This window comes from Amblyomma americanum, unplaced genomic scaffold (genome assembly GCF_052857255.1).
Source record: "Amblyomma americanum isolate KBUSLIRL-KWMA unplaced genomic scaffold, ASM5285725v1 scaffold_414, whole genome shotgun sequence".
Taxonomy (NCBI): domain Eukaryota; kingdom Metazoa; phylum Arthropoda; class Arachnida; order Ixodida; family Ixodidae; genus Amblyomma; species Amblyomma americanum.
Window position 1 is genome coordinate 3,400 of NW_027526885.1, and position 19,813 is coordinate 23,212.

At 55.2% G+C, this 19,813-nt stretch overlaps 2 protein-coding genes across 2 annotated transcripts; both read left to right on the forward strand.

Moving 5' to 3' along the window:
• Nucleotides 1–2,260: 2,260 nt before the first annotated feature.
• Nucleotides 2,261–3,922, forward strand: LOC144112561 (neprilysin-1-like). Its single transcript, XM_077645370.1, has one exon. It carries the CDS (start codon nt 2,261–2,263, stop codon nt 3,920–3,922), a length of 1,662 nt encoding a protein of 553 aa, XP_077501496.1.
• Nucleotides 3,923–8,353: 4,431 nt separating this feature from the next.
• On the forward strand, nt 8,354–10,762 carry LOC144112562 (endothelin-converting enzyme 2-like). The gene has a single exon (XM_077645371.1). The coding sequence runs from the start codon at nt 8,354–8,356 to the stop codon at nt 10,760–10,762; it is 2,409 nt and encodes an 802-aa protein (XP_077501497.1).
• The last annotated feature ends 9,051 nt before the right edge of the window (nt 10,763–19,813 follow it).

Here is a 19,813-nt window from a genome sequence, read left to right on the forward strand (position 1 = left end):
CCGAGATGTTAGACAGACACTGCACCATTTCCCTTCCCCAACAGCCAATTATTATTCTTATTATTTACACCGGTCCCACCCACTTGGCCCCACCGCGGGCTGCCGACGCGCGCGGGAATTGCCCGGATGGCAGAGCTTCCTGGCCCACCGGAGGGACGCTGCTGACTGGACTCTGCCGTTAGCACCATGACGTCTGGATAAATCTAACCAACAGCCAGCTCTTAACGGACATACGCAGACGTGCGACACGGAGGAGGGCTAGTGTTTCAAAATGTCACTGGAAAGGGCTCGCCAACTTTCCCGCGCGGTTGTAGGTTGTATGTCCACTTCAGATGTGTATTATATGGCTGAGATGTTAATGGGAACAGGATGTAGCCACTGAGCGAGCTTACTTTCCTCTAAAGTTGTTTCAGGGCCCTTTACATTTTTAACACGGGGGACCAAAAGCATGGGAGCTCTGTATTACTTAACAAAATTTTATATTATATCATTTCAGGGTTAGTTAGGTTTTCTGATCTTTCTGTTCTGTGATGTTAAATTATTTATCTTGGCAAGTAATTCCTCAAAGCGAAACCTAATTTCATGTACGAAATTGACAGTATTGCTCCAATAGCCACTGCAATTGGTGACCACAGGGCGCTGCCTGGCACAGATCACGTGGTCGCAGCGGTGACGTCTCCGGCGGTCGTGGAGAACGCGCCGGTGGGCCGTATGATGTAACGCTCCGTGTACGGCCACGGCACGCAGTATTCTGGCGGCTGCAGGTCAATCGCGCTGGTAGGCGGGCACTCGAACGCCGTTGCGAAGTCACGCTTGTGACGCAGCAGCGTGTTGAGCCTGTGGGTGCGCATGCGCGTTCTACAGCTCCGCGAATGCTCCCTGTTAGAAGCTACCTTAAATACCTAGCTTACAAATTCACAGCTCCACAAATGTTCCTCTTCCTCAGAAAGAAGATAGCGGAACTTTCCCTGGTGTTCTTTGTAGTGTTTGGATATTCGCTCTGTGTGTTACGGCGTGTACCGGTGAATTTTGCTTTAGCAAGGGGACTGAGTGAGCACGGACGTAACTATCGCAGGCCAATTGAGGCACCAGCTTCGAATGACGCCACTTGTCTCCAGCCAAAGAGAATCATTCGGTCCGGTGACGTCCGTTATTCTAGCCAATGGGAGAATTTTATGACAGATGCCACATTTATTATCTGATACAGTGCCAAGTAGGCATGGGGTTTAATAAAACGCAAGAAATGGCTGAGGAAAATGCTTAGTGCACACTTAAAACTCGTTGTTTGCTATTCGTGCCTGACGTGGTTCGGAGGCAATAGACCGAAGTCGATGAGCTTGCGGTTGGCGTTGGGCGAAAGCACTTCACACATGTACTCTCCGAAGGAGTAAACAAATATGGCTGGTGGTTTAGCATTCCTACGCACGACATATTCTGCGAAAGCAGGCTAGGTCACCCGAATTTTGATGTTGGGCAAAACCCTTTTTTGGAGTGTCTCAGATACTTTTCGAACGTGGGTCACTTCATTTTTGAATTTCCAGGGGTGGGCCAAGCCAATTTTGGCATTGTCCCAGGTCGGTTCCGAAAGTGGACAAATAATAATAATAATTTGTTTTTGGGGAAGGAAATGGCGCAGTATCTGTCTCATATATCGTTGGACACCTGATCCGCGCCGTATGGGAAGTGATGAGGGAGGGAGTGAAAGAAGAAAGGAAGAAAGGGGTGCCGTAGTGGAGGGCTCCGGAATAATTTCGACCACCTGGGGATCTTTAACGTGCACTGACATCGCACAGCACACGGGCGCCTTAGCGTTTCGCCTCCATCGAAACGCGACCACCACGGTCGGGTTCGAACCCGGCTCAGTAGCCGAGCGTTCTAACCACTGAGCCAACGCGGCGGATTCAGATGGAACACCGATGGATATCGCGTTCTGCGAAACCCGGTCCCAAAATCATCAAGAAAACCGTGCTGTGGTTCACCAACACGCTTTGCATAAAAGAACAAATGTATGGCCACGGTCGGTTGATTATCAACGCATCGTATGACATATCAATGCAGCAAATGTGAGCGTACCACGTGAGGAACAGGAAAGAAAGAAGCGGAACCGGCACGAGATGCAAGCGCTTCGTTCGGCAGCACGAGGGACGCCACGCGCACACGAGCAGATCACACGTGCGATTCGAAGCCCCGAGGAGCCATGAACGGACAGCTGGCTGTTCCACGTCGTCACGAGTGGTGGGCACAAAGAATGTGGTCTCGAATGGCTGGCGAAGGCTGCAAGGCGCCTTCGACGACGAGCGGAGGACTAGACCGGCGCCAAAGGGCGGTGGCTCTAGGTCACCTGCTGTCATCATTACTGGGAGTAGCACTGACGCTCAGCGCCATCACCATCGGCCTGTCTGTGCTCCGTCATCAGAGAGGCTCCGAAGGAAGCGGCGTCTTTGGCATGGGACGCAGCTCGTGGAACACTTGCAACTCCAAGCTCTGCATGGCGCACTTCCGTCGCCTCAAGGACTCCCTGAACCGGAGCACGGCCCCGTGCGGCGACTTTTACCGCTTCGCGTGTGGCGCTTGGCATCCTCGCGCAGCCAAGTCAGAGACCGTCTTCCGAGACCTCCTGGCCGTGGCCCAGCAAGACGCCATCCGGTACCTGGAGGCCGTGAACGACGCCTCAAACAAAATGGTGCTGCCAACCGGGAAAGTCCTTTTGCCCGATTCCCCTCCGGTACTGCGCATTAACCGAGCTGAGCGGGCGCACCAGGTCTGCCTGCACAGTGGTAGCAGTACCAAGGATGCCGCTTTGCTGACCGAGTTCCTTGCCGACCGGTCACTGTCCTGGCCTGAGCGCACTACGGCGCCCGCGCAGCCTCTGGACGTACTCCTGGACCTGGACATCAACTGGAACCTGGGCCTGTGGTTCTCGGTTCGTGTCTCACCCATACCGGGCTGCAACCAACGGCAGGTGCGCGTGGGGTCCGGCATCGTGTCCTACGATTGGAAGCGGGCTCTGGACACCATGGTAACGCGGGGAGTGTACAAAGCACGCGTGTGTCGCTTTCACGACGCCCTTCGTGCGAGAAGCTTCGCGGCCATGAGCGACAAGGAAATGAAGGAGCTGCGCCGTTATGAGTCAACGATCGTCGGTGCCCAGTGCGGCTCGGTGTCTGGTGGCCAGAACGAACTGGCCTTCCCGCTGAAGCAGATGCAGAATTTGGCCACTCCTCGCCTGGCCGCCGCCCTGTGGGACACTCTCCTCAACTGGCAGCTCAACAAAGCTCTCAGAGTGACCGAGGCTGACCGCGTCATCGCCACGAGCGTGAAGCTGCTGCAGGCAGTCGACTATCTGCTGAGTTCGCTTCCTGCTGAGGTGGTGCTACACCACCTGGCATGGTCGCTGGTGCAGATGATCGGATGGATGGCCGACTCGGCACTTCCGGGTCGACCCACGGCGTACGAGATGGAAGATATGCGGAGCGCCGACTGTTTCTGGGTCACACACAGAGCGTTCGGAGTAACCCACCTCTCCGGCTACATAAACACTACCTACCCGCTTCACTGGCGCTCCTCAGTGGACGCCATTCTGATGACCATCACTCAGACGGCCATCAACTTCTTCCTGAAGACATCTTGGATCCACGCTGAGAGCCGAGCGGCCGCCGTCGACAAGCTGCGCCGCATGAACACCTCCCTCTGGCCTTCCGACTCCTACCTCAATGCATCGGAGGTGGCCGCCATATTGGAGAACTTCCCTGAGCCCAGAGAGGACGGTGCTGTGCTGCGGTACTGGTTGGACGCGTTGTCGGCTCGCCGAGCGCTCCTTGGCAGGCAGTGGGATGTGGCCGACGCCTTCTACCCTGGAGACTTGCAGCCGCCGCGGGCCCTGTTCCGCTACCACTATTACCTAAACGAGCTGGCTGTCTAACTGCACGCGCTGCGCAGCCCGCTGTTCGTGGAGGGAGTGGGCCTCGCTGTGAACATGGGAGGCCTCGGAGCCCACTACGCCGTTGCCCTGGCCCGGGCGTTCGACCCACGAGGCGTCCTCCTGGACGGTCGCGGTTCCACCTCCGGTCTTTGGTGGGGAAAGTCCTCGTACCGGGACTACGAGCGGAGGACAGCGTGCCCAGCGACTGCCGCCAGTGGAGCCGAAGGAGGTGTGCAGGCCTTCGAGGGAGTCGCTGCCATCGAGATAGCGTACGGGGCCTTCAACGCGTCGCGCTCTATCGCCGACCAGGGTACGCGGACGCATCAGAGGCGGCGCATTTTCCTTGGCCTGTCAGAGGATCAGGGCTTCTTCGTCGCCTTCTGCCAAGCGTCCTGCGCGCGCGGGCCCAGCGAGCGACAACAGCTGTCCTGCACACTGCCGCTGAAGAACTTCCGCGAGTTCGCCACCGCATTTACGTGTCCCGTGGCCTCGCCCATGAATCCAGCGCTACGGTGCGGCTTCTTCGAGGCCAGTGACCAGCGGGCTGCCCGTAAAAATGGGGGTGAGAGTGAAGATGCCGGTAAAAGTGCGTCTACGAATGCGAGTGCGAATGTTGGTGCTGACGGCGCAGTGACGTCCTGGACGAGGCCACCGGCACGCCGGAGTGGCAGTGACGACCAGGATCCGTTGACACTGGCGACGACGGGTCTCGCGGGGCATATGGTTCGACAGCCCCCAGTTTTATGAGAGAATTTTGTGGTGGCTGCTAGCTGCCATATTGTTTAAGCTGTCGTTGCTCGAACGAATCGACGCAAGACGTTCGCTGCAAAAACCATTTGGCTTGAAACAATAAAGTCTGCGCACTTGTGCGCGCAACTGTGCTTCTGTGTTCGTGCTCTTGAAGTAGTAGTAGTAAACACGTTAATTTGGGAAGAGAAAAGGCATAAGGGTGGGGGAGAGATATATTTGGAGTTTCAGTGGTCAACCTAGTCACCAGCATAAACTGTCTATGAACTCATTCTTTTTCTCAGTCAGGAGGGCTCCTATTGCTCTAAACAAGGGCTAGTTATCTTGTGTAGTAAAGGGCTTTTTTCATAGCCCCAGGCGACTTGGCACATCGTGGCGTAGCACCCACACCACACGCACTGTTTCATGTATCAAGAGTCTTGGTTTTAGGTTGAGAATACTGCCTGATGTTGCCAGGTAACAGTAGCTGGGGCCTATAATAATTAGGGTTATATTAAGCCATATACGTGTTTCGTACCATTTCAGGTCGCGTTTCAGGGGAGGTTAAACGCATAAGGCGCCCGCGTGCTGCGCGATGTCAGTGCAGGTTAAAAGATCCCGAGGTCGTCTGAATCATTACCGAGACCTCCACTACGGCACCTCTCCCTTTCTTCCACTGCCTCCTTAATCCCTTCTCTTATGGCGCGGTTCGGGTGTCCACCGAGATGTGAGACAGTTACTGCGTCATTTCATTTCCTCAAAACCAATTTTCAATTTTGTTTTCCTTTCCTCAAACAGATTTTCAATTTTAGTTTCATTTTCGACTTGCCCCAGTAGCTCAGTGGTTAGGGCGCTGGGCTAGTGAATCCAGGCCTCCCACTGGTGCCGACTCCAGACCCGAACTGCTCCTTACCTTATTCTCCTTCATGCCGGCTACCACGATCAATTCATTATTTCTTGTAAGCTCTGCTGGAAACCGAGGGACTTCCTTCATGTCCTCCTCACATGTCCTACCTTCCCACACCATCCATGCCCAACCATGGCGGAGTCATACAGGGAGACTCTCCTGGCCAGCTCCGCTGCTGCTGACCAGCGCCGGATAATTACCGACACCCTGAAGCGGATAGCCCTCCAAGGGCTGTCCTTTTCCCTGTAAGGGCAGCCCCCTAAGGGCTGCCTCGTGCCATGTTAGGGGGCTTGCCCCCCTCTGTATTTGGCAATAATGTTTCCACCACCACCACTGATCCGGAGCTCCCGAGTTCGAACCCCACCGCGGCGGCCGCGTTTCGAAGGAGGCGTAACGCCAAGGCGCCCGTGTGCTGTGCGACGCCAGCGCACGTCTAAGATCCTTAGGTGGCCGAAACCATTCCGGAGCCCTCCACTACGGCACCTCTTCTCTCAGTCCCTCCTTCATCCCCTCCCCCACGGCGCAGCCCAGGACTCCGCCGAGATGTTAGACAGACACTGCACCATTTCCCTTCCCCAACAGCCAATTATTATTCTTATTATTTACACCGGTCCCACCCACTTGGCCCCACCGCGGGCTGCCGACGCGCGCGGGAATTGCCCGGATGGCAGAGCTTCCTGGCCCACCGGAGGGACGCTGCTGACTGGACTCTGCCGTTAGCACCATGACGTCTGGATAAATCTAACCAACAGCCAGCTCTTAACGGACATACGCAGACGTGCGACACGGAGGAGGGCTAGTGTTTCAAAATGTCACTGGAAAGGGCTCGCCAACTTTCCCGCGCGGTTGTAGGTTGTATGTCCACTTCAGATGTGTATTATATGGCTGAGATGTTAATGAGAACAGGATGTAGCCACTGAGCGAGCTTACTTTCCTCTAAAGTTGTTTCAGGGCCCTTTACATTTTTAACACGGGGGACCAAAAGCATGGGAGCTCTGTATTACTTAACAAAATTTTATATTATATCATTTCAGGGTTAGTTAGGTTTTCTGATCTTTCTATTCTGTGATGTTAAATTATTTAGCTTGGCAAGTGATTCCTCAAAGCGAAACCTAATTTCATGTACGAAATTGACAGTATTGCTCCAATAGCCACTGCAATTGGTGACCACAGGGCGCTGCCTGGCACAGATCACGTGGTCGCAGCGGTGACGTCTCCGGCGGTCGTGGAGAACGCGCCGGTGGGCCGTATGATGTAACGCTCCGTGTACGGCCACGGCACGCAGTATTCTGGCGGCTGCAGGTCGATCGCGCTGGTAGGCGATCACTCGAACGCCGTTGCGAAGTCACGCATGTGACGCAGCAGCGTGTTGAGCCTGTGGGTGCGCATGCGCGTTCTACAGCTCCGCGAATGCTCCCTGTTAGAAGCTACCTTAAATACCTAGCTTACAAATTCACAGCTCCACAAATGTTCCCCTTCCTCAGAAAGAAGATAGCGGAACTTTCCCTGGTGTTCTTTGTAGTGTTTGGATATTCGCTCTGTGTGTTACGGCGTGTACCGGTGAATTTTGCTTTAGCAAGGGGACTGAGTGAGCACGGACGTAACTATCGCAGGCCAATTGAGGCACCAGCTTCGAATGACGCCACTTGTCTCCAGCCAATGAGAATCATTCGGTCCGGTGACGTCCGTTATTCTAGCCAATGGGAGAATTTTATGACAGATTCCACATTTATTATCTGATACAGTGCCAAGTAGGCATGGGGTTTAATAAAACGCAAGAAATGGCTGAGGAAAATGCTTAGTGCACACTTAAAACTCGTTGTTTGCTATTCGTGCCTGACGTGGTTCGGAGGCAATAGACCGAAGTCGATGAGCTTGCGGTTGGCGTTGGGCGAAAGCACTTCACACATGTACTCTCCGAAGGAGTAAACAAATATGGCTGGTGGTTTAGCATTCCTACGCACGACATATTCTGCGAAAGCAGGCTAGGTCACCCGAATTTTGGTGTTGGGCAAAACCCTTTTTTGGAGTGTCTCAGATACTTTTCGAACGTGGGTCACTTCATTTTTGAATTTCCAGGGGTGGGCCAAGCCAATTTTGGCATTGTCCCAGGTCGCTTCCGAAAGTGGACAAATAATAATAATAATTTGTTTTTGGGGAAGGAAATGGCGCAGTATCTGTCTCATATATCGTTGGACACCTGATCCGCGCCGTATGGGAAGTGATGAGGGAGGGAGTGAAAGAAGAAAGGAAGAAAGGGGTGCCGTAGTGGAGGGCTCCGGAATAATTTCGACCACCTGGGGATCTTTAACGTGCACTGACATCGCACAGCACACGGGCGCCTTAGCGTTTCGCCTCCATCGAAACGCGGCCACCACGGTCGGGTTCGAACCCGGCTCAGTAGCCGAGCGTTCTAACCACTGAGCCAACGCGGCGGATTCAGATGGAACACCGATGGATATCGCGTTCTGCGAAACCCGGTCCCAAAATCATCAAGAAAACCGTGCTGTGGTTCACCAACACGCTTTGCATAAAAGAACAAATGTATGGCCACGGTCGGTTGATTATCAACACATCGTATGACATATCAATGCAGCAAATGTGAGCGTACCACGTGAGGAACAGGAAAGAAAGAAGCGGAACCGGCACGAGATGCAAGCGCTTCGTTCGGCAGCACGAGGGACGCCACGCGCACACGAGCAGATCACACGTGCGATTCGAAGCCCCGAGGAGCCATGAAAGGACAGCTGGCTGTTCCACGTCGTCACGAGTGGTGGGCACAAAGAATGTGGTCTCGAATGGCTGGCGAAGGCTGCAAGGCGCCTTCGACGACGAGCGGAGGACTAGACCGGCGCCAAAGGGCGGTGGCTCTAGGTCACCTGCTGTCATCATTACTGGGAGTAGCACTGACGCTCAGCGCCATCACCATCGGCCTGTCTGTGCTGCGTCATCAGAGAGGCTCCGAAGGAAGCGGCGTCTTTGGCATGGGACGCAGCTCGTGGAACACCTGCAACTCCAAGCTCTGCATGGCGCACTTCCGTCGCCTCAAGGACTCCCTGAACCGGAGCACGGCCCCGTGCGGCGACTTTTACCGCTTCGCGTGTGGCGCTTGGCATCCTCGCGCAGCCAAGTCAGAGACCGTCTTCCGAGACCTCCTGGCCGTGGCCCAGCAAGACGCCATCCGGTACCTGGAGGCCGTGAACGACGCCTCAAACAAAATGGTGCTGCCAACCGGGAAAGTCCTTTTGCCCGATTCCCGTCCGGTACTGCGCATTAACCGAGCTGAGCGGGCGCACCAGGTCTGCCTGCACAGTGGTAGCAGTACCAAGGATGCCGCTTTGCTGACCGAGTTCCTTGCCGACCGGTCACTGTCCTGGCCTGAGCGCACTACGGCGCCCGCGCAGCCTCTGGACGTACTCCTGGACCTGGACATCAACTGGAACCTGGGCCTGTGGTTCTCGGTTCGTGTCTCACCCATACCGGGCTGCAACCAACGGCAGGTGCGCGTGGGGTCCGGCATCGTGTCCTACGATTGGAAGCGGGCTCTGGACACCATGGTAACGCGGGGAGTGTACAAAGCACGCGTGCGTCGCTTTCACGACGCCCTTCGTGCGAGAAGCTTCGCGGCCATGAGCGACAAGGAAATGAAGGAGCTGCGCCGTTATGAGTCAACGATCGTCGGTGCCCTGTGCGGCTCGGTGTCTGGTGGCCAGAACGAACTGGCCTTCCCGCTGAAGCAGATGCAGAATTTGGCCACTCCTCGCCTGGCCGCCGCCCAGTGGGACACTCTCCTCAACTGGCAGCTCAACAAAGCTCTCAGAGTGACCGAGGCTGACCGCGTCATCGCCACGAGCGTGAAGCTGCTGCAGGCAGTCGACTATCTGCTGAGTTCGCTTCCTGCTGAGGTGGTGCTACACCAGCTGGCATGGTCGCTGGTGCAGATGATCGGATGGATGGCCGACTCGGCACTTCCGGGTCGACCCACGGCGTACGAGATGGAAGATATGCGGAGCGCCGACTGTTTCTGGGTCACACACAGAGCGTTCGGAGTAACCCACCTCTCCGGCTACATAAACACTACCTACCCGCTTCACTGGCTCTCCTCAGTGGACGCCATTCTGATGACCATCACTCAGACGGCCATCAACTTCTTCCTGAAGACATCTTGGATCCACGCTGAGAGCCGAGCGGCCGCCGTCGACAAGCTGCGCCGCATGAACACCTCCCTCTGGCCTTCCGACTCCTACCTCAATGCATCGGAGGTGGCCGCCATATTGGAGAACTTCCCTGAGCCCAGAGAGGACGGTGCTGTGTTGCGGTACTGGCTGGACGCGTTGTCGGCTCGCCGAGCGCTCCTTGGCAGGCAGTGGGATGTGGCCGACGCCTTCTACCCTGGAGACTTGCAGCCGCCGCGGGCCCTGTTCCGCTACCACTATTACCGAAACGAGCTGGCTGTCTCGCTGCACGCGCTGCGCAGCCCGCTGTTCGTGGAGGGAGTGGGCCTCGCTGTGAACATGGGAGGCCTCGGAGCCCACTACGCCGTTGCCCTGGCCCGGGCGTTCGACCCACGAGGCGTCCTCCTGGACGGTCGCGGTTCCACCTCCGGTCTTTGGTGGGGAAAGTCCTCGTACCGGGACTACGAGCGGAGGACAGCGTGCCCAGCGACTGCCGCCAGTGGAGCCGAAGGAGGTGTGCAGGCCTTCGAGGGAGTCGCTGCCATCGAGATAGCGTACGGGGCCTTCAACGCGTCGCGCTCTATCGCCGACCAGGGTACGCGGACGCATCAGAGGCGGCGCATTTTCCTTGGCCTGTCAGAGGATCTGGCCTTCTTCGTCGCCTTCTGCGAAGCGTCCTGCGCGCGCGGGCCCAGCGAGCGACAACAGCTGTCCTGCACACTGCCGCTGAAGAACTTCCGCGAGTTCGCCACCGCATTTACGTGTCCCGTGGCCTCGCCCATGAATCCAGCGGTACGGTGCGGCTTCTTCGATGCCAGTGACCAGCGGGCTGCCCGTAAAAATGGGGGTGAGAGTGAAGATGCCGGTAAAAGTGCGTCTACGAATGCGAGTGCGAATGTTGGTGCTGACGGCGCAGTGACGTCCTGGACGAGGCCACCGGCACGCCGGAGTGGCAGTGACGACCAGGATCCGTTGACACTGGCGACGAGGGGTCTCGCGGGGCATATGGTTCGACAGCCCCCAGTTTTATGAGAGAATTTCGTGGTGGCTGCTAGCTGCCATATTGTTTAAGCTGTCGTTACTCGAACGAATCGACGCAAGACGTTCGCTGCCAAAAACCATTTGGCTTGAAACAATAAAGTCTGCGCACTTGTGCGCGCAACTGTGCTTCTGTGTTCGTGCTCTTGAAGTAGTAGTAGTAAACACGTTAATTTGGGAAGAGAAAAGGCATAAGGGTGGGGGAGAGATATATTTGGAGTTTCAGTGGTCAACCTAGTCACCAGCATAAACTGTCTATGAACTCATTCTTTTTCTCAGTCAGGAGGGCTCCTATTGCTCTAAACAAGGGCTAGTTATCTTGTGTAGTAAAGGGCTTTTTTCATAGCCCCAGGCGACTTGGCACATCGTGGCGTAGCACCCACACCACACGCACTGTTTCATGTATCAAGAGTCTTGGTTTTAGGTTGAGAATACTGCCTGATGTTGCCAGGTAACAGTAGCTGGGGCCTATAATAATTAGGGTTATATTAAGCCATATACGTGTTTCGTACCATTTGAGGTCGCGTTTCAGGGGAGGTTAAACGCATAAGGCGCCCGCGTGCTGCGCGATGTCAGTGCAGGTTAAAAGATCCCCAGGTCGTCTGAATCATTACCGAGACCTCCACTACGGCACCTCTCCCTTTCTTCCACTGCCTCCTTAATCCCTTCTCTTATGGCGCGGTTCGGGTGTCCACCGAGATGTGAGACAGTTACTGCGTCATTTCATTTCCTCAAAACCAATTTTCAATTTTGTTTTCCTTTCCTCAAACAGATTTTCAATTTTAGTTTCATTTTCGACTTGCCCCAGTACCTCAGTGGTTAGGGCGCTGGGCTAGTGAATCCAGGCCTCCCACTGGTGCCGACTCCAGACCCGAACTGCTCCTTACCTTATTCTCCTTCATGCCGGCTACCCCGATCAATTCATTATTTCTTGTAAGCTCTGCCGGAAACCGAGGGACTTCCTTCATGTCCTCCTCACATGTCGTACCTTCCCACACCATCCATGCCCAACCATGGCGGAGTCATACAGGGAGACTCTCCTGCCAGCTCCGCTGCTGCTGACCAGCGCCGGATAATTACCGACACCCTGAAGCGGATAGCCCTCCAAGGGCTGTCCTTTTCCCTGTAAGGGCAGCCCCCTAAGGGCTGCCTCGTGCCATGTTAGGGGGCTTGCCCCCCTCTGTATTTGGCAATAATGTTTCCACCACCACCACTGATCCGGAGCTCCCGAGTTCGAACCCCACCGCGGCGGCCGCGTTTCGAAGGAGGCGTAACGCCAAGGCGCCCGTGTGCTGTGCGACGCCAGCGCACGTCTAAGATCCTTAGGTGGCCGAAACCATTCCGGAGCCCTCCACTACGGCACCTCTTCTCTCAGTCCCTCCTTCATCCCCTCCCCCACGGCGCGGCCCAGGACTCCGCCGAGATGTTAGACAGACACTGCACCATTTCCCTTCCCCAACAGCCAATTATTATTATTATTATTTACACCGGTCCCACCCACTTGGCCCCACCGCGGGCTGCCGACGCGCGCGGGAATTGCCCGGATGGCAGAGCTTTCTGGCCCACCGGAGGGACGCTGCTGACTGGACTCTGCCGTTAGCACCATGACGTCTGGATAAATCTAACCAACAGCCAGCTCTTAACGGACATACGCAGACGTGCGACACGGAGGAGAGCTAGTGTTTCAAAATGTCACTGGAAAGGGCTCGCCAACTTTCCCGCGCGGTTGTAGGTTGTATGTCCTCTTCTGATGTGTATTATATGGCTGAGATGTTAATGAGAACAGGATGTAGCCACTGAGCGAGCTTACTTTCCTCTAAAGTTGTTTCAGGGCCCTTTACATTTTTAACATGGGGGACCAAAAGCATGGGAGCTGTGTATTACTTAACAAAATTTTATATTATATCATTTCAGGGTTAGTTAGGTTTTCTGATCTTTCTATTCTGTGATGTTAAATTATTTAGCTTGGCAAGTGATTCCTCAAAGAAAAACCTAATTTCATGTACGAAATTGACAGTATTGCTCCAATAGCCACTGCAATTGGTGACCACAGGGCGCTGCCTGGCACAGATCACGTGGTCGCAGCGGTGACGTCTCCGGCGGTCGTGGAGAACGCGCCGGTGGGCCGTATGATGTAACGCTCCGTGTACGGCCACGGCACGCAGTATTCTGGCGGCTGCAGGTCGATCGCGCTGGTAGGCGGGCACTCGAACGCCGTTGCGAAGTCACGCATGTGACGCAGCAGCGTGTTGAGCCTGTGGGTGCGCATGCGCGTTCTACAGCTCCGCGAATGCTCCCTGTTAGAAGTTACCTTAAATACCTAGCTTACAAATTCACAGCTCCACAAATGTTCCTCTTCCTCTGAAAGAAGATAGCGGAACTTTCCCTGGTGTTCTTTGTAGTGTTTGGATATTCGCTCTGTGTGTTACGGCGTGTACCGGTGAATTTTGCTTTAGCAAGGGGACTGAGTGAGCACGGACGTAACTATCGCAGGCCAATTGAGGCACCAGCTTCGAATGACGCCACTTGTCTCCAGCCAATGAGAATCATTCGGTCCGGTGACGTCCGTTATTCTAGCCAATGGGAGAATTTTATGACAGATGCCACATTTATTATCTGATACAGTGCCAAGTAGGCATGGGGTTTAATAAAACGCAAGAAATGGCTGAGGAAAATGCTTAGTGCACACTTAAAACTCGTTGTTTGCTATTCGTGCCTGACGTGGTTCGGAGGCAATAGACCGAAGTCGATGAGCTTGCGGTTGGCGTTGGGCGAAAGCACTTCACACATGTACTCTCCGAAGGAGTAAACAAATATGGCTGGTGGTTTAGCATTCCTACGCACGACATATTCTGCGAAAGCAGGCTAGGTCACCCGAATTTTGGTGTTGGGCAAAACCCTTTTTTGGAGTGTCTCAGATACTTTTCGAACGTGGGTCACTTCATTTTTGAATTTCCAGGGGTGGGCCAAGCCAATTTTGGCATTGTCCCAGGTCGGTTCCGAAAGTGGACAAATAATAATAATAATTTGTTTTTGGGGAAGGAAATGGCGCAGTATCTGTCTCATATATCGTTGGACACCTGATCCGCGCCGTATGGGAAGTGATGAGGGAGGGAGTGAAAGAAGAAAGGAAGAAAGGGGTGCCGTAGTGGAGGGCTCCGGAATAATTTCGACCACCTGGGGATCTTTAACGTGCACTGACATCGCACAGCACACGGGCGCCTTAGCGTTTCGCCTCCATCGAAACGCGGCCACCACGGTCGGGTTCGAACCCGGCTCAGTAGCCGAGCGTTCTAACCACTGAGCCAACGCGGCGGATTCAGATGGAACACCGATGGATATCGCGTTCTGCGAAACCCGGTCCCAAAATCATCAAGAAAACCGTGCTGTGGTTCACCAACACGCTTTGCATAAAAGAACAAATGTATGGCCACGGTCGGTTGATTATCAACACATCGTATGACATATCAATGCAGCAAATGTGAGCGTACCACGTGAGGAACAGGAAAGAAAGAAGCGGAACCGGCACGAGATGCAAGCGCTTCGTTCGGCAGCACGAGGGACGCCACGCGCACACGAGCAGATCACACGTGCGATTCGAAGCCCCGAGGAGCCATGAAAGGACAGCTGGCTGTTCCACGTCGTCACGAGTGGTGGGCACAAAGAATGTGGTCTCGAATGGCTGGCGAAGGCTGCAAGGCGCCTTCGACGACGAGCGGAGGACTAGACCGGCGCCAAAGGGCGGTGGCTCTAGGTCACCTGCTGTCATCATTACTGGGAGTAGCACTGACGCTCAGCGCCATCACCATCGGCCTGTCTGTGCTGCGTCATCAGAGAGGCTCCGAAGGAAGCGGCGTCTTTGGCATGGGACGCAGCTCGTGGAACACCTGCAACTCCAAGCTCTGCATGGCGCACTTCCGTCGCCTCAAGGACTCCCTGAACCGGAGCACGGCCCCGTGCGGCGACTTTTACCGCTTCGCGTGTGGCGCTTGGCATCCTCGCGCAGCCAAGTCAGAGACCGTCTTCCGAGACCTCCTGGCCGTGGCCCAGCAAGACGCCATCCGGTACCTGGAGGCCGTGAACGACGCCTCAAACAAAATGGTGCTGCCAACCGGGAAAGTCCTTTTGCCCGATTCCCGTCCGGTACTGCGCATTAACCGAGCTGAGCGGGCGCACCAGGTCTGCCTGCACAGTGGTAGCAGTACCAAGGATGCCGCTTTGCTGACCGAGTTCCTTGCCGACCGGTCACTGTCCTGGCCTGAGCGCACTACGGCGCCCGCGCAGCCTCTGGACGTACTCCTGGACCTGGACATCAACTGGAACCTGGGCCTGTGGTTCTCGGTTCGTGTCTCACCCATACCGGGCTGCAACCAACGGCAGGTGCGCGTGGGGTCCGGCATCGTGTCCTACGATTGGAAGCGGGCTCTGGACACCATGGTAACGCGGGGAGTGTACAAAGCACGCGTGCGTCGCTTTCACGACGCCCTTCGTGCGAGAAGCTTCGCGGCCATGAGCGACAAGGGAATGAAGGAGCTGCGCCGTTATGAGTCAACGATCGTCGGTGCCCTGTGCGGCTCGGTGTCTGGTGGCCAGAACGAACTGGCCTTCCCGCTGAAGCAGATGCAGAATTTGGCCACTCCTCGCCTGGCCGCCGCCCAGTGGGACACTCTCCTCAACTGGCAGCTCAACAAAGCTCTCAGAGTGACCGAGGCTGACCGCGTCATCGCCACGAGCGTGAAGCTGCTGCAGGCAGTCGACTATCTGCTGAGTTCGCTTCCTGCTGAGGTGGTGCTACACCAGCTGGCATGGTCGCTGGTGCAGATGATCGGATGGATGGCCGACTCGGCACTTCCGGGTCGACCCACGGCGTACGAGATGGAAGATATGCGGAGCGCCGACTGTTTCTGGGTCACACACAGAGCGTTCGGAGTAACCCACCTCTCCGGCTACATAAACACTACCTACCCGCTTCACTGGCTCTCCTCAGTGGACGCCATTCTGATGACCATCACTCAGACGGCCATCAACTTCTTCCTGAAGACATCTTGGATCCACGCTGAGAGCCGAGCGGCCGCCGTCGACAAGCTGCGCCGCATGAACACCTCCCTCTGGCCTTCCGACTCCTACCTCAATGCATCGGAGGTGGCCGCCATATTGGAGAACTTCCCTGAGCCCAGAGAGGACGGTGCTGTGTTGCGGTACTGGCTGGACGCGTTGTCGGCTCGCCGAGCGCTCCTTGGCAGGCAGTGGGATGTGGCCGACGCCTTCTACCCTGGAGACTTGCAGCCGCCGCGGGCCCTGTTCCGCTACCACTATTACCGAAACGAGCTGGCTGTCTCGCTGCACGCGCTGCGCAGCCCGCTGTTCGTGGAGGGAGTGGGCCTCGCTGTGAACATGGGAGGCCTCGGAGCCCACTACGCCGTTGCCCTGGCCCGGGTGTTCGACCCACGAGGCGTCCTCCTGGACGGTCGCGGTTCCACCTCCGGTCTCTGGTGGGGAAAGTCCTCGTACCGGGACTACGAGCGGAGGACAGCGTGCCCAGCGACTGCCGCCAGTGGAGCCGAAGGAGGTGTGCAGGCCTTCGAGGGAGTCGCTGCCATCGAGATAGCGTACGGGGCCTTCAACGCGTCGCGCTCTATCGCCGACCAGGGTACGCGGACGCATCAGAGGCGGCGCATTTTCCTTGGCCTGTCAGAGGATCAGGCCTTCTTCGTCGCCTTCTGCGAAGCGTCCTGCGCGCGCGGGCCCAGCGAGCGACAACAGCTGTCCTGCACACTGCCGCTGAAGAACTTCCGCGAGTTCGCCACCGCAATTACAGGTCCCGTGGCCTCGCCCATGAATCCAGCGCTACGGTGCGGCTTCTTCGAGGCCAGTGACCAGCGGGCTGCCCGTAAAAATGGGGGTGAGAGTGAAGATGCCGGTAAAAGTGCGTCTACGAATGCGAGTGCGAATGTTGGTGCTGACGGCGCAGTGACGTCCTGGACGAGGCCACCGGCACGCCGGAGTGGCAGTGACGACCAGGATCCGTTGACACTGGCGACGAGGGGTCTCGCGGGGCATAAGGTTCGACAGCCCCCAGTTTTATGAGAGAATTTTGTGGTGGCTGCTAGCTGCCATATTGTTTAAGCTGTCGTTACTCGAACGAATCGACGCAAGACGTTCGCTGCCAAAAACCATTTGGCTTGAAACAATAAAGTCTGCGCACTTGTGCGCGCAACTGTGCCTCTGTGTTCGTGCTCTTGAAGTAGTTGTAGTAAACACGTTAATTTGGGAAGAGAAAAGGCATAAGGGTGGGGGAGAGATATATTTGGAGTTTCAGTGGTCAACCTAGTCACCAGCATAAACTGTCTATGAACTCATTCTTTTTCTCAGTCAGGAGGGCTCCTATTGCTCTAAACAAGGGCTAGTTATCTTGTGTAGTAAAGGGCTTTTTTCATAGCCCCAGGCGACTTGGCACATCGTGGCGTAGCACCCACACCACACGCACTGCTTCATGTATCAAGAGTCTTGGTTTTAGGTTGAGAATACTGCCTGATGTTGCCAGGTAACAGTAGCTGGGGCCTATAATAATTAGGGTTATATTAAGCCATATACGTGTTTCGTACCATTTGAGGTCGCGTTTCAGGGGAGGTTAAACGCATAAGGCGCCCGCGTGCTGCGCGATGTCAGTGCAGGTTAAAAGATCCCCAGGTCGTCTGAATCATTACCGAGACCTCCACTACGGCACCTCTCCCTTTCTTCCACTGCCTCCTTAATCCCTTCTCTTATGGCGCGGTTCGGGTGTCCACCGAGATGTGAGACAGTTACTGCGTCATTTCATTTCCTCAAAACCAATTTTCAATTTTGTTTTCCTTTCCTCAGATTTTCAATTTTAGTTTCATTTTCGACTTGCCCCAGTACCTCAGTGGTTAGGGCGCTGGGCTAGTGAATCCAGGCCTCCCACTGGTGCCGACTCCAGAGCCGAACTGCTCCTTACCTTATTCTCCTTCATGCCGGCTACCCCGATCAATTCATTATTTCTTGTAAGCTCTGCCGGAAACCGAGGGACTTCCTTCATGTCCTCCTCACATGTCGTACCTTCCCACACCATCCATGCCCAACCATGGCGGAGTCATACAGGGAGACTCTCCTGGCCAGCTCCGCTGCTGCTGACCAGCGCCGGATAATTACCGACACCCTGAAGCGGATAGCCCTCCAAGGGCTGTCCTTTTCCCTGTAAGGGCAGCCCCCTAAGGGCTGCCTCGTGCCATGTTAGGGGGCTTGCCCCCCTCTGTATTTGGCAATAATGTTTCCACCACCACCACTGATCCGGAGCTCCCGAGTTCGAACCCCACCGCGGCGGCCGCGTTTCGAAGGAGGCGTAACGCCAAGGCGCCCGTGTGCTGTGCGACGCCAGCGCACGTCTAAGATCCTTAGGTGGCCGAAACCATTCCGGAGCCCTCCACTACGGCACCTCTTCTCTCAGTCCCTCCTTCATCCCCTCCCCCACGGCGCGGCCCAGGACTCCGCCGAGATGTTAGACAGACACTGCACCATTTCCCTTCCCCAACAGCCAATTATTATTATTATTATTTACACCGGTCCCACCCACTTGGCCCCACCGCGGGCTGCCGACGCGCGCGGGAATTGCCCGGATGGCAGAGCTTCCTGGCCCACCGGAGGGACGCTGCTGACTGGACTCTGCCGTTAGCACCATGACGTCTGGATAAATCTAACCAACAGCCAGCTCTTAACGGACATACGCAGACGTGCGACACGGAGGAGAGCTAGTGTTTCAAAATGTCACTGGAAAGGGCTCGCCAACTTTCCCGCGCGGTTGTAGGTTGTATGTCCTCTTCTGATGTGTATTATATGGCTGAGATGTTAATGAGAACAGGATGTAGCCACTGAGCGAGCTTACTTTCCTCTAAAGTTGTTTCAGGGCCCTTTACATTTTTAACATGGGGGACCAAAAGCGTGGGAGCTGTGTATTACTTAACAAAATTTTATATTATATCATTTCAGGGTTAGTTAGGTTTTCTGATCTTTCTATTCTGTGATGTTAAATTATTTAGCTTGGCAAGTGATTCCTCAAAGCGAAACCTAATTTCATGTACGAAATTGACAGTATTGCTCCAATAGCCACTGCAATTGGTGACCACAGGGCGCTGCCTGGCACAGATCACGTGGTCGCAGCGGTGACGTCTCCGGCGGTCGTGGAGAACGCGCCGGTGGGCCGTATGATGTAACGCTCCGTGTACGGCCACGGCACGCAGTATTCTGGCGGCTGCAGGTCGATCGCGCTGGTAGGCGGGCACTCGAACGCCGTTGCGAAGTCACGCATGTGACGCAGCAGCGTGTTGAGCCTGTGGGTGCGCATGCGCGTTCTACAGCCCCGCGAATGCTCCCTGTTAGAAGCTACCTTAAATACCTAGCTTACAAATTCACAGCTCCACAAATGTTCCTCTTCCTCAGAAAGAAGATAGCGGAACTTTCCCTGGTGTTCTTTGTAGTGTTTGGATATTCGCTCTGTGTGTTACGGCGTGTACCGGTGAATTTTGCTTTAGCAAGGGGACTGAGTGAGCACGGACGTAACTATCGCAGGCCAATTGAGGCACCAGCTTCGAATGACGCCACTTGTCTCCAGCCAATGAGAATCATTCGGTCCGGTGACGTCCGTTATTCTAGCCAATGGGAGAATTTTATGACAGATGCCACATTTATTATCTGATACAGTGCCAAGTAGGCATGGGGTTTAATAAAACGCAAGAAATGGCTGAGGAAAATGCTTAGTGCACACTTAAAACTCGTTGTTTGCTATTCGTGCCTGACGTGGTTCGGAGGCAATAGACCGAAGTCGATGAGCTTGCGGTTGGCGTTGGGCGAAAGCACTTCACACATGTACTCTCCGAAGGAGTAAACAAATATGGCTGGTGGTTTAGCATTCCTACGCACGACATATTCTGCGAAAGCAGGCTAGGTCACCCGAATTTTGGTGTTGGGCAAAACCCTTTTTTGGAGTGTCTCAGATACTTTTCGAACGTGGGTCACTTCATTTTTGAATTT